The sequence below is a fragment of the Typopeltis vanoorti genome, chromosome 22 (assembly GCF_054136105.1).
Source record: "Typopeltis vanoorti isolate ZY-2024b chromosome 22, IOZ_Tvanoo_1.0, whole genome shotgun sequence".
NCBI lineage: Eukaryota > Metazoa > Arthropoda > Arachnida > Uropygi > Thelyphonidae > Typopeltis > Typopeltis vanoorti.
In genome coordinates, this window is record NC_143570.1 from 11,685,348 (window position 1) to 11,701,084 (window position 15,737).

Below are 15,737 nucleotides of genomic sequence, written 5' to 3' on the forward strand. Positions count from 1 at the left end.
ATTGGACAAGTAGTGAAGATGCCATATCAGATAATGGCAATGATGCAGAGGACTCTGAAATGAAGAAATAAAGAGGTTATGATGCTACTGTATAAAGCATTGACCAGGCCTCATATGGATTATTGTGCACAGACTTTTGTCACCAGGTTTTCATGGTGATGAAGATATATTAGAAAAGGTCCAGAGAAGATTCACAAAGAATCAGTGGTCTTTGGAATGTGGAGTATGAGGACAAATTAAGAGAATGTAAATTGCAAAGCCTTGTGAATCGGAGGTAGAGGAGGAAGGGGATATAATTGAGATATATAAGTTAGTCAGGGGTTGTTATCAGGTAGACATGGAAGAGATTTTTTTATAGAATAGGAGAGGGGAGTAGGATAAAAGACCATTCCTGGAAACTGTATAAAGAGGGAGCGAGCAGAAGATTCTTTACATGGAGAGTCGTTGGTGAATGGAATGCATTACTTGAGTATATTGTGAATAGACACATTAAATCAGTTTAAGGCACAGTTGGATGAGCTTTGTGTGCAATTATTAACATCTGACCTCCATGGAGTCAGATGTTAATAATAATAATAATAATTTATAATGGATTAAAAACACATTTAAATTTTTTTTTATTTAAATTTATTAATAACTTAAAAACTTATTTTAAAAAAACCTAATATTTCTGTAATGTAACAATAACAGTGTCAGAGCAAAACAGTGACTAAAAGATAAACTGTTTTGCTCTAACAATGCTCAACAAATATTAACTTTTAAACTTAGTTTTTATTGTAAACATGTTTTTAATTTGTTATCAATTTTTGTAATAGAAGTGTATGTTGTATTCATAACTATGCTTTTCCTTTCTTTATACTTTTTTCCTTTTTTATACTAAGAACAGTCTGGAAAAGTGTTCTGCATGAACTGGTATTATCAGAACAAAACTCTGTATAGTTTGAATTGTCTGCTGATCTGATGAATGTTTCAACAAAGACTGTGACCAGCAATGAAAGTGTCCAATGTATCATGATATAGGTACACAAACCACTGATATAGGCACACAAAAAAAAGTTCACATATATCAACAGAAACAAAGGAGAATATATAGTCTTCCTTTACACTTCCTTTTATTAAGAGAGTTATTCCAATGCAAATCATTGCTGATGATTTTACTGGTAAATGGCATACCCTTGAAGTTACTATGAGCTACCTCAATAAACTATCAATTAATAAAGATTTAGTTTTGTTCATAGCTTTTTACACCCTGTTAGGAACTTTTATAGAGACAAGAGATGGTAGTGTTTTGCTCTCAAGCAGGGTGTGAGATTGGCTAACTATTTTAAAAAATCATTAACCAGGATGAAATAATTTAGTTACCGATTTAAAACATTTTACAAAGTTATTTTTTAATGCCATACTACACTATTTCCATGCACACTGTTTTCCAAATATACCGGCAAAATTTATGTCATCTGCTAATTACATAGCATTTTGATGTCACATCTCATGCCTCTTTTGCAATTGTTTCCATTACTTTTTTTTTTATTTTATTTAAAGTACAGGTAACCCTCGTATAACGCAGATGTTAGGTTCCATAGAAATGGCACGTTATATAAATTGCATTATGCAAGACTTAGATCACAGCGAAAAGTAGGGTTATGTTCCGAAATCATTATTATTATTATATAAACAACAATGACATATCTAAACAAAAAAATATTTTTACTTAATTCAGGTAATTCATGTAAGTTAAGAAAACATATAAACTATATACATAGTATAAACTTATAAAATTACAAATTGTATGTAAACTTCATTGCCCATAATGCATAAATGTTTTAGGCAAAATAAAATAAAGTGCATATTTTAATCGTCATCACTGTCTTCAAAACTAACATTTCGTAGATTTCTTTATTCATGAGTGGCCAGATGTCATCACCACTTAATCTCTTGGACAGCATTAGTATAATTCTCATTACATACTTCGGCTGGTTTAGTTATCAAGAAGTCAGTAATAAGACCTTGCTTACCACTATGCTGCAATTTTTTTATTAAGTTCATAATATGGAGCTAAACAAATATCCAATTGTCTCGTGAATTTTACAGAACACTCCACTGAGGGATTATTATGCGTAAAATAACTTCCTAACTTTCTTGCCAAATACAATCCTGCTAATTTCTTTAAACTGAATTCTTTAACGGATTCTTTAATTCATCACAATCAGAATCTTTGGTAGAACTTTCCCTGCCAATTGGTTCGCCGTCATCTATTAATTTAAATAGATGACGTCGAACATCTGTTTCGTTCCCCTCATTTAAATATGTTTCCCTATCAATTAATTCACTAATTTCGTTTTCAACCATATCACAAAAGCCCTCTAAGTGGTCATTACTATAAAAATAATTTTTTACATAAAAAATGCATTACATATTGTATGTAACTAGCCAGAAAATAAAGTGTGCTTGAGATTAACACACTTATGATTTTTAATGGGCTTTCCTGGCAGAAAACGAAGACAATTTTCAACAATAAATAGTTTATACGGTAAACAATTAACGAACATGCGTGCTAAAGGGTATTTTCTCTAATATAAATTTGCTTCTTATAACTAGATGCACGATATGGGCAGATGCAAATTTAATAAAGATAAAATTTGATTTTTAAGTCACACGGTGAAAAATATATAAAAAAATAAAGGGTTACTACAATTTGTAGACGGTGTTGTATAAGTACTGCATTGAAGAAGGGTTACTACAATTTGTAGACCGCGTTATATTGAAACTGCATTATACAAGGGTTACCTGTATTTTCCTAACTTTTCATCATGAGTAAAAGAATTAGTGAGGAAAAAAGTGGAAGTGTGAAAATGATTCAAAAGTAATCTCATTGGAAGAAAAACTTGAAATAATAAAGAAAAATTAACAAGGCAAGTCCAGAGCAAAGATAGGACAAGAACACAAAAATGAGTGAATCGATTATAAGAGCAATTTTAAGCAAAGCTGCTGAATACAAAGAGAAAGGTAAGGCTGCTGCAAGTTCATCATGCATGCACTCGAAATCAAAGTATTATAATGACTGAATTAGAGAGACTTCTTTCTACATGGATCAAAGATTGTTACCAAAATCAGATCCCCACTAAGCACCAACCTTATTAAATCAAAAGCATTAAGTCTCTTTGCAACCTTGAAAGAAAGGGCTATCGATGGAAAAGAAGAAGAAGAATTCCATGCTAGTGCTAGGTAGTTTGAGCATTGCAAAAAAGAGAAATAGCCTACATAATGTTCTAATTACAAGAAAAGATGAAAGTGCAGATAAGGAGGCGGCCGCAAGTTATCCAGAGATTTTGAAGAAAATTGTGGAAGAAGGGGCTATTGTGACCAACAAATATTTAATGTCAATGAAACCGGCCTTTTTTTTTTTTTTTTGGAAGTGAATGCTTCCAAGACTTTTTTGGCCAAATCAGAGAAATCTCAGCCTGTTTATAAAGTCGCAAAGTCGAATGAAATTACTGCTAGCAATATACAAGCCATTTGGAAGCACATTCTTCTACATTGTGCAAATGATTTTAGAGAGTTTTCAAATGAATCTAAGTTAATTAAATCTCATTCTGAGAAATTAAGTGATTCTGACCTGCTAAATTTAGCTGCACAGTGGGAAGATCCTGAAGAATATGAAGAAAATTTAATCACTGACAAGTCCAAAGAGATTTCACAGAAACAATTTGAAAATATTTTTCGCACAATCAAAGTTTTTAAGCAGTAATGCTTAGAGGCTGATCCCGATGAAGAAAGAAACAGTAAAATTTGCAGAAGTAGTAGAAGAGGTAATAGGGCCATACCGTCAGTTGTATGAAAAAAAGAACAGAATGCATGCTAAATTATGTTAGCTTAATTTTTTGTTAAGAAGTAGAATAATAAATTTATATTCTGAATATGTTTTATTGTCTTTCAGCTTCATGGTATTCCTTTAACTAGCCCCTGAGATATACCCTAATTATTTTATTAAAAAATCAAGGGTCAAAAAAGAAATTTGAGGAACGAATTATACTTTTTCCCGTAGGTTATTATATTCAATTAGTGCGTTTTTCAATTAATGCGCCTATTTTAAAGAATGCATTAGGTGCATTAATCGAGGGATTGCTGTATTTAATAACAAAATTTCCATCCATATTTCACAGGCATCCTCACTATAAAATGACTAGAACATGAATGAAAATACACAGAACATACACAACAGAAAAATTCAATGGTGCAATATCAAATGAGAATAATAATAACAGTCAGTTAATGCTAAAACCCTGTAAAGTGTAATATGTATAAAAAAAAAAAAAAATCATATAATGGAGTAGAGTAAAATAATAATAATTATCAGCAGAGTAAAAAACTGCTATTTTCCATAAAGGGAAAAAATATAGACCCATCAGACCCATCTGTTAAGACTGGGACAATGTAACAGTGCCTCACAATTCTATTTATATAGACAAAGTGGATATTACATGCAGCATTATTTCAAAGCAAATGTAGAAACTATGAAAGTTTCAGAAGGTAAGTTGACCAGAGAGCTTAGGAAATACACAGGCACTGCCAAGCGTCTATATATTCATCTTTTATTAGTCCTTTCGATAGTCTGTACTAAGGCAACTCATGAATGCCAGGGAGTTATTCCCATAAGCTCTCTGGTCAACTTACCTTACAAAACTTTCACAGTTTCTACATTTGGCTTTGAAATAATGCTGGATTTAATATCCACTTTGCTTATATAATTTTGCGTCACCAAACTGAAGCCTTTTGGCTCTTTATTTTAGTAATTACTTTTACGCAAAGACCAAGAGTTTGTTTATGAAAAATACATTTCTCTGACATTTCAAGTTCCTTAGTACTGAATGAGAGTTTTTGTTCTCTTAAGGTTTCTGCCTGGTCTCTGAAGAGAACAAGCCACTTTGAAACAGCTGAAAGTTTATTTTTCACTTGGTTAGAATATAATAAATTTAGTTTAATCCTTTATCAAGTGTGAGCAAACAAAGTTTGCGCCTGAAAGTATCTTCAGGACTGGGGTGAGGTAGTGCAACACCAGGACGACTCCTTGCAAAGGTGGAGCAAGCTACTAACACTCCTATCTCAGTATCTCCCATAATGCAAAACACATCTCCTTGCAGATATGTCTAATGTTATGCTCCACCTTTGCACGGAGTCGTCCTGGTGTTGCACTACCTTACCCCAGTCCTGAATATACTTTCAGGCACAAACTTTGTTTGCTCACACTTGATAAAGGATTAAACTAAATTTATTATATTTGAAACAGCTGTCAGGCCAGTGAAACCTTATTAAAATGGAGTAATAAAAGGCAAATATATAGATGCTTGGACGGCACCTATGTGTTTTAAGTAGTCCACACTAAGGCAACTTGTGAATGCCAGGAAGTGTATTCTGGTCAACTTACCTTTCGAAACTTTCAGAGTTTCTACATTTGGCTTTGAAATATAATGCTGGATCTAATATCCACTTTGTTTATATAATTTTGCATTGCCAAACTGAAGCCTTTTGGTTCTTTATTTTAGTAACTATTTATATAGTTTTTCTGTAAGCAAACACTATATAAGGAGAATCTTTCTATAAAGAATTTGCTTTTTTGTGCAAGTTTCAGTTTTTCATCCAAAGAAGAAAATGATCTGCAAATGCAGATCTGGTTTATGGTACTTGATCTAATTTGTATGCTCTTTGCAACAAAAAATCTTCCTGAATGGGCAAGGTATGACAAACCACAAAAATATAAAATCTAGTAAAAATTTGAAAAAGTCAAAGAGCTTGCCTTTTAATGTCAAAAAAACAAGGAAATCCTGAGGGGAGGTGAATTAACTACTTGAAGAGATCTAAGTATTTTAAAGATATGTTCAGATAATAAATCTCTGATAAAATGGACAAAAATGTAATTAATTTCTTTCTCAGAAGAAGATAGAGTTGTATCTACTGATGATTTGTTGACAAATGGCTCAGTGAAATCATTATACAAGAAAGTGGCTTTAATATGTTGTACTTCTTAAGGTAACAAGGCCTCAGTGAAACATTGGGAATGAGCATGATAAACCAAAGTTGTAATAGTGCCAGATTTCTGATACAGATTATAATAAGACTGTGCATAGGTATAACACCTTTTTTTTTTTTTTGAAAGACAGAAAACTGAAATCCCCATTTTATTGATGAAGAATCAGATCTAACAGATGGTGCACATTTCCAAAGTGAACTTTATTCCACAGTTGTGCTTTCTATTTGTGGGAAAAACTTAAACCCTGGCAAATAACATAACCAGAATGAATGACAAAATTAAACAAGTAAATAATGTCAGAACAAAAATCTTGTTTGAATAAATCCATAATTTCCTCTAAAAGTTTGTTGGTGAACAAGGAAACAATATCTAAAAGTATTAGTGTTACTTCCAAGCCTCCATGGAGTCTGAAGACTAACTACAGGAGGCCGAACACTCATAGACTACAATAACTATCATACCTAGCCTTGAATATATTCAATGTTTGAGCAATCATCACCAACTCTAGCAATGCATTCCACTCATTCACCACCCACAAAGCAAAAAATCTCCTTTTTCACTTCCATACTCACATGACCTCTGTACAGTTTCCAGGAATGACTTCTTATTCTCACATCACCCTAGACATAATTCCTCTGTATTTATTTGACATGCTCCTCTCACCAACTTATATGTCTCAATAATATCACTCGCTCCTCTTCCTCTTATCTGCCAAGCTATGAAGATCACATTTTCTCAATCTATCCTCATACTGAATATTTCAGAATCCTGCGACAGTCTTAGTTATGCTTCTGCACTCCAATATTTCGTTATTGCAAATTATAGATTTTACAAAAACATACAGCCTTGGAGAGATTCTATCAAATGTTTTAACATTTCACAGATTCTACTTGGGCAAAAATTTTCTGAAAAATTAGAATTATTCTATAAATATTTGAAGTCACTTCAGAAAATTTCTTAACAAGAAGCAATGGATTGCCTTTTAATCTTTTTATTCTTATAAAATTCCCTCAGATGTAGAGGAGCAAAAAATATTTAATAAGAAAATGAAGTTGAAAAACAAGGAATAATGAAGAAGTACAGCAAAAACATCATTAGATATACAACCCCCACACTCCATTACAAACCTTAAAGACAACATCTATACCTTAAAACTAACAAAAAAGTCCTGACAGACATGGATCCTTTATATTTCCAAGATAAAGCCATATATAAGTAGTGGCATGAAGCCAGACAACCAGCAATGCAGAAAAAGGACAAGATGTCAAGAAATAAGGGTGAATCTCTTGGTAACTGGCAAAAGAAATGCTGTAGGATGAAATTTCTCACAGCATATGTTCAAAATAACCTCTAATGCCAGTCATGCAGGTAGCCACATATATAAAAGTACACAGGATTTAGTAAATTGGGCAAGAAGACCACATAATTGGTCCACCTTAATCAATCCATTTCTAAGGAAGCCTTTCATTAATATATCTTTGGGGGGCTCACAGTTGAAGTGTGATGGAGCCCCATCATGCATAAACCATGTTAAGATCCTGTTAAACCTTCTGGCAAAACACATAGACATATGAATATATGCTGATGGGAAATTACTACTGATGTCTTAAATGAATAACTGTATGTGGATTTTGATTGCCCTACATGTGATAATTAAAAATACCATGTTGAGTAAACAGCACTGTGTCTGTGAAAAGTACACAAAAAAGAAATTAGTCCTATGGATGTGATAATATGATCATCTAGTAAAAAGTGCTTGAACATACTGGAAATGGTATAGGCAAATCTGATTTTCACGAAGGGACCTTCACCATGCAACTGCTTGGAAGATGTTCTTTCCAATGCAATCCTCCATTTGCTATTGTGCATGGATTCCACACCACTAGATGCAAATTATTTTTCTCAGTTTCTAGTACTCTCACAGTTCATCTTCATCCTTCATTTCATTGTTCAGAAACTATGTGATACTCACAAAAGTGATGAGGAAGATGAATAAATATTTGAGAACATGAAATTTTACAACCTGGAAAAACCTCTTAATAAAGCCGGTGTGTTTTGCATGCATATCAGATGGCACATCCATAATAAAAGTGCATATCAGCCAATTTAGTAAATGTGAACTTATCCACAGCTGAAATTAAAAAAAAAAAACCTACGACATAGAAACTCTGAAAAAAATAGTAAATGCTTCTTGCTCAGGAAAAACCTGTTAGAGTGAATGAAATTCCAGGTGCATCTTGCATGTGATGCTGGCTATTTACAATCACATGATCATCAAGTTGCATGTTGCATCTATTTGATTTGCATGCTGCTGCTTGTGCAGAAACTACAAAGGGTTGTATCTTAGAAATGTGAGGTTTCGAGGTTCAAAGGCAGAGAATATTCCTTTAAAGTTTATGACAATTAATATAAAATCATCCTGTATAAAAGATGTCTTTATTCCATATGTCCAAGGTGATGTCTTAGTTAAGGCCAATTCTTTAAATAAATAATTTTTTTTTTCTTTATTAGGCCATAAAGTCATATGAACTGGTTCAATCATTGCTATGATTGAAATAAAAAAAATATTTTTCTAAATAGGCAACATTTATTAGTGAATTATTCATAACAATAAAAAATCTACATATTTTTCATTGTTTAATTTTTAATATTTAATTCAGATAAATGTTTAATGTTTTATATTAACTCACCTATTACTTCCTCAGAAGTTGCTTCTTTTCTTTTCGGCATTTAAATAACAGAATCTTGTTTCAAGCATTAAAGGAAAACATTCACACATAGCAATAAACTACTCTAATTATTATAAAAGTTAACATTTGTTTCTTTTTTTTCTGCTACACAAATTTGCACCACTGGAGATGTTACCAAATTTTGCATGGCTTCCCATTTTATTAACTGAAGGTTATATCTGGATATGAATTTTTATCCTCATAATTCTCTTTTCATACTTAGTAAATGACCTAAATTTCATTAAACTTCATTATTATAGTAAAATAATAATAATAAAATTTAATATAAATTTAAGTTTTATTTTTGTGACATGTGAAAAACCTGAATGAAAACATCAAAAAAAAAAAAAAAAAACCTAACACCTTTTTATTCCTGTGTATGGAGTAGGCAAGGCCGTTTTAGCCCTATCTAACTTTTGGAGATTGAGTGGGCAGTTTAATCACCACTAGTAGCCAATCAGTGATAGCTCTCCCAAGTCTAACACTAATTAATTGGTATGCAGTGAAGGCAGCTTGCAAGTGCCACCATCTTGTGGTCCCTAATCCTAACTCAATATTTTTAATGTCTGAAAATAGTGTGGGTTCGATGGCTGATTTTCTTACGTTTATGGGACGAAAAACCAGAGTCTCCGGGAGGAAAAAACCTGCTTTCCTGTGCCAGAGAGAGAGAGAGCTCCAGGGAGTCAGAGACAGACTCATCAAGGGAGACCATACTATCTGCACCAGCTGTCATACCTCTTCTTGAATTAATTCATACAGTCCACACACCACATCCAATGGCAATCCATTCCAATCACACACCATCCTATGAGAGAAAAATTTAGCCCTTCCCAACCTCCATAAAATGAAAAATTCCATATACTGAAATCTTGTATGATCCTTTGAGAAGTTTGTAAATCTCAATGTAGATCTCAATTTGTAGACTGTAGACACAAACACCTGTTTGTGTCTACAGTCTACAAATTCTCAATCTGTCTTCATAATCAGCATTCCACAATCCTGATATCATTTTTAATACTCTCTTTGTACATACACTCTCTCTGTCCATTCTATCAGAATCACCACAGAAACCAGAAGACCAGACCTGTGCAAAATAGTCCAAGTGAGGTCTTGTAAAGAGGCGAAATTACTTCCTTTTGTGTAGGATTATGTAGTTAAATATTATGCAGAATTAAATAATCACATGTGTTAGAACACGTATTCAGAAAGATATTATTATTATTCCTGATACCTCCAAGGAGTCCAAAGACTTCGCGGGAGGACACCTACAACTGTCTCAACCACTACACTGAACCTCTACTGTGAATCATCTCCATCAACGCCATCTACCGCCCACCTTCACCACCACAACTAGTATTTTTTGTCTGTAAATTGTGTGTGTTCTGAAGGGCTGATTTGTCTGTATTTGGGATGAAAAACCAGAGTTTCCGGAAGAAAAAACCCTGCTGCCTCCATATGAGATTGGCTAACTCACCTTCGATTGAAATCCAGATAAAGATTCCTCCCATCGTGACGAGAATCGAACTTAGGACTATTCCAATCGAAGGGCACAATTGTACCATCGTTCTTCCAATTGTGCTACGGAGGCACTAATATAATATAATAAACATTAATGGGGGAGGGGAGAAGAGAAGAAATTTTTAAGGCAATTTCAGGTAAATAAACAATATCAGAGAATTTAATATGTTAATGGCTTTATCTAAATGGCTTAAGTATATTATATTTTTATGTGATCCCACCCATGAAAGATTGTAAACCTATAATACATTAGTACCACTGGAACTTTTTCAAGCTACTTCAAGTCTCCAGTAAGTGGAGTGGAAACTTGAGGTAGCTTGTCTCACTGTATTTTCACCAAGTGATGAAATTCATATTCTTCCACTTAATGACATTTGTAAATATCCATGCCCTACTACCTAGGGAGCAGAGACACTATTCCTTTGGTGTCCCCCCCCCTTTTTAGTAACAGTATTAGTAATACCTCCAAGCCTTCGTGGAGTCAGAGGATTCATCACATAAGGTTGAATTTTCATAATAACTATCATACTTTGCCTTGAAGACACTGAGCATTTACCACCCACTCTGGTAATCAATTCCACTAATTCAGCACATACTAAAAATTTCCTTTTCACTTCCTTACTCAGGATTTTTGGATTGCTGTTCATTTTCCCATTATCATATGCAATAATTCCCTATACCTATCTGATAGACTCCCTCTCATCAATTTAAGTCTTAATCATATGATTGCTCCTCATTCTATCTGCCAAACTTTGCAGACCATATTCCCTTAATCTATCCTCATATTCAACATTCCAAAGTTCTGAGACATTTATTCATTTCTGCACTCTCCAATATTTCCTTATTGCCAATATAGCCAAGTAACCAGATCTTTGTGCAGAAATCCAAATGAGGTCTGATTAGCTTATGCAGTAGAACTATCACCTCCTTGTCAGGGTTCTGCATTATAGCAGAAATTTTCTGGGTAACCCTTACAACTTTGCAATCGCACCTCTCAATATGTTAACTTCATTCAATTTTCTCCAGCCAAAGTGTATAACTTTACACTTAGCAACACTGAAGTGACACCTCCATTCTTCAGCCCAAAGCACCAACCTATTCAAGTCCTCCTGCAACAACATCACATCAGAGTTTCCTGATACTGCTCTTCCTAATTTGGAGAAAACGTTTCTGCCATTACAAGCATTCAGAAATTGTTCATTGTCATTCTTCCTGATTATCTCGTGCACTATGACAAATGTCTGTTTGTTAGGCTATTTTTTATAAGAAATTGCACTAGTGTACTAAGCACATCTCAAAATTTTATCTAGTTTCATAATCTAAAAACTCTTGGATGGGGGGTGCATAAAATTCTTTTATGTCTCCACCCCCACACACACACGTCTACAACATATTTGTAAATGTGGTTTCTTGGAGGTATTGTCTCTGGCAGTTGCCAGAATATCCCAATAAGTTAAAGCATCTGTATAACCATACAAATGTTTTAACATCTGAACTATAAACAATGATTAAAAATAATAATAATATTTCATCATCATCAAATTCCTGCCATGTACCCTCAAGGGTGTACAGGATATGATAGTACTACATGAAAAAAATTACATCATTATTAATTTCCTATCTACAATTTTCCTCCAAATCAGTCTGTTACTTGTCAAGACTCCAACATTATCAGATCTTATATTTCTATCGTCTAAAGCACTTTGTACCGTATCAATTCACCTATATCTTGGTCTTCCTCTGGGTCGTTTTTCTGCCAACCTGGCAGAGAACACTTGTTTTGCTAATCTTTCCTCGCCCATTCTGTTTAAGTGACCATACCACCTGAGATTAGCTCTGCTAATGCATTCCTAGATGCTGACAATGTCAAGTTCTTTCCTAATATCCTCATTTTTAATATGATACTGCCATTGATGACATCTGTTCACGCCTATAATCTTTCTCAGGACTCTCATATCTGTGGTCTCTAGTCTTTGGTCAAGTGTTTTACTTCTGACCCAGCTCTCAGATCCATAAGTTAAAACTGGTTTGAACACTGTCTTGTATACAGCTAATTTAGTGTTCCGACTAATTTCTCTCTTATTCCATATTTAATTTACCATCTTCAGTAAACGTGCCTAAATAGCTGAAATGTTTTACTTGTTCCACAGGTTATCCATTCACAACACAGTTGACATTTTCAGTGATTCTGCCTATTTTCATTGTCTTTGTCTTTTTATTGCTGACCCTCATACCATATCTATTACAACAGCTATTCAATTTAGTCAGAGAATCTTGCAGACTTGTAGCAGATTTATTTAGAAGTATAACATCATCCGCATAAAGCAAAGAGCTGATTTCCTTCATAATGTAATCCATATAGATAATGAATAACAGAGGGGATAATGTACATCCTTGTCTCACACCAGATTTAACATTAAACCATCTTCCTGTACTTCCTTCAATTCTAACTGCTGACTTACAACTCAAATAAAGACTAAGTATTGCTTGATATAATGTCCCATTGACACCATATAACTGCAGCGTATTGAATAGCTTCTCTCTTGGCACCTTGTCATATGCCTTTTCCAGATTGACAAAATTTAAATACATATCTTTGTTATATTCCATGCTTTCTCGACTATTTTTCGTAAAGTGAAGATCTGATCCTGACAGCCTCTATTTGGCCTGAATCCAGCTTGTTCTTCACCAAGCTTTTCTTCCACAATTCTTCTCAACCGTTTCTCAAGTATGCTTGCATAGATCTTGCCAGGAATACTCAGTAGGGAAATACCTCTGTAATTCTCACATGCAGTTTTATTTCCCTTTTTATATATGGGTACTATGAGAGCTCTACTCCAATCATCGGGAATTCGTCCCTCTGGCCAGGCTTTCTGAACTATGCAGTGCAGCCACTGTAAGACTCTTATACCACCATACTTCAGCATTTCTGGTCGAATATCATCTACTCCTGCTGCCTTTCCACATTTCAAGCCTTTGATGGCTTTTTCTACTTCAAGTATGGATATGTATTCCTGACTGCATGCCTGGTCAGTGTTACCACTGTGCTGTCATCACTATATTTGAATATTATTAATTTGAAAAATAACATATTTAAAGGACAAAGTCCACTTTTATCAACTTCAAGCAAAACCTTATGACAACTTGTTACTGGTAGTTTCATTCATTGGAATATGTTCAAAAATATAGAAAATACCTATAGTGTTTTCTAACTGCAATTAACTAATGATGGGTTTATTTAGTGTTCGTGCTCTCTGTTTGCATTTTTATAGTAACTGTAAGGATAAATAGTGTGCCTATCAGTATCCCATTATAAAAAGTAAATAAAAACACAAAATCTAATTTAAGGCCATAATCTAATTTCAAGCTTTCTATTGAATTTTTCTAAGTGTGTATGTTTTTCAGATGCTGGATGAGACTATATTGACATGTGGCAGTTGATTTTAGTGTAACAGCAAACTTCTACAGCATGTCATGATAACTCCATTTCATTCAGAGTTGGGCTAATTTATACATTAGTACTGCTATTTTCTATATTGCTCAAAAATTTCCACTTGATTACTAAGTAAATTATACTTGACAAGAAGTTATATTCTCATTTTAATCCTTTACTGAAGTATAAGCAAACAAAGTTCTCATGAAGTATCTTCATGACTAAACTACTTATATATAGAGAGGCTGTCAACTTCACATAATTGCCTTAGTATCCCATAATGCATACAGTTCCTTTCAGACCTGTATATTGCTATGCATTATAGAAGGATCATTGCCTAGACCAATTGAGATGTCATTTAATGACATCTGAACAGCAGAAGCCAGACTCAGGATGATAATAAGGTTAAATCAATACAAAATTCATATATTATCCATATACAAGTAATAAAATGGTGTATCATTATATTATTAACATACTCAAGAGATAATTGTGGAAGGTTTTTCCATTTGGTTACTAAGTAATCACTTCTGCAGGGATTTAATCTCAGCATCTTCCTGGGTCTGGTTTTCCCCAATAATGGGGCAATAAAGGTGCAAACCATTCTGGATAGTGATTCTTTCCATAATGCATAGCAATAAACACTCCAAAAGGAAGCATACTGTGTATTGTATGATAGTGGCAGTCCAATAAGTGGTGTGTATTTGCTTACCTTTGGGTAATGGATTAAATTAACAAGAATATAATTTCTTGTCCAGTATAATTTCTATATTGCTGTCATCTTTAAATGACTGTAACAAAGAGAAATAATTTATTAGCATTTTTTTAAGAAGTCGGTAAAGTGATATTTTTCAGATTTTGAAATCAGGTAACTAAATACAGAAATAGCGTTAAGGAACCGAATAACACTTGATGGCCAGGCAAGTATTATACAACATAAAGCAAAACAAAAATCTCAATGACTGTTAGTACTCACATAACGTATTCGTCTAAATTTTATATATCTTATGATGAAATTTATGGTGCATCTCATATAACGCAAAAGGATACAATACTTGCACAGCAAAAATAACAAACACGTCTTCAAACAACAGGCAACGAAACCATAACTACTTGAATAAATAAATTAACACATTTATTAAAATATACGTATATTATTATATCTCTTTTTGTTCATCATAGAACAATCATCAATCGCCTTGACAACGGACATAATGTTTTGAAGATGAGCGCCCTCGCTCTGTCCTCTAAAGTGAAAAAATATATTGGAAAACTTTAGTAAAATACAGCATACCGTACTGTTAATCACAAAATTTGATCGATTCAGTAATTAAAATAGAAATATAAATCTACGACATAAAGTAATATACAGATTCAAACATATACTACATACAGTAGTACTGATAAATATAATGTAGCATAAATGTGCAAGTGTCTCTGCAGAACGGTTCACATTGTACACGGGTTTCCATAAATAAAGGAACAAAGAGAAAAATTACGATAATTATGAGATTAGATCAATAAGGAGGAAGGTAAGTTAAGGTAAGGATTGAGACAGGTGTGAACACAGAGTATAGTGATAGCAAATATTGATAGTGAAGTGATTCCGAAGATTGTACAGCAAAGTACAGCCTATGCCTAATGATGAACAGTCCGTATGATGATCTAGATTTTAAGCAACTGCTTGCAATTTTCAGATAGGTAGGAAACCTGCTACATACCAAATGGTCGGGAAAAGTAGAGATCCATCAGATCGCGGAAGTTGAATCTGAAGAACCTATACCCAGCACTTCTCAAGATGACACAAGAGAGAACACCCCAGCCACAGTTGCCCAGATCCCGGAAGAACCAGACGACTACCAAACAGTGAGCAGAAAACAAAAGCAACGAAAAGAGACACCAACCAAAGAACCAGAACATCATCCAATGGACACAGTGGCAAAAACCAAAGAACGAGTCCCGCCGGTAATCCTAAGAGAAAAAGAACAATGGTCGACAATCTCGGAGGCCATGAGAAACTCCAAGATTA

At 33.8% G+C, this 15,737-nt stretch overlaps 1 protein-coding gene across 1 annotated transcript in view; it reads right to left on the reverse strand.

The window, feature by feature from the left end:
- LOC150094158 (INO80 complex subunit B) overlaps positions 1-14,895 on the reverse strand; it is a 94,680-nt gene extending 79,785 nt beyond the window's left edge. The window contains exons 1-2 of the mRNA XM_090411968.1: positions 14,759-14,895; positions 8,719-8,772 (exon numbers count right to left, since the gene is read on the reverse strand). Coding sequence (XP_090268094.1) covers positions 8,719-8,758 — 40 coding nt within the window. The 5' untranslated portion in view covers positions 8,759-8,772; positions 14,759-14,895. The remainder of the gene's footprint in view (positions 1-8,718; positions 8,773-14,758) is intronic.
- Positions 14,896-15,737: the final 842 nt, after the last annotated feature.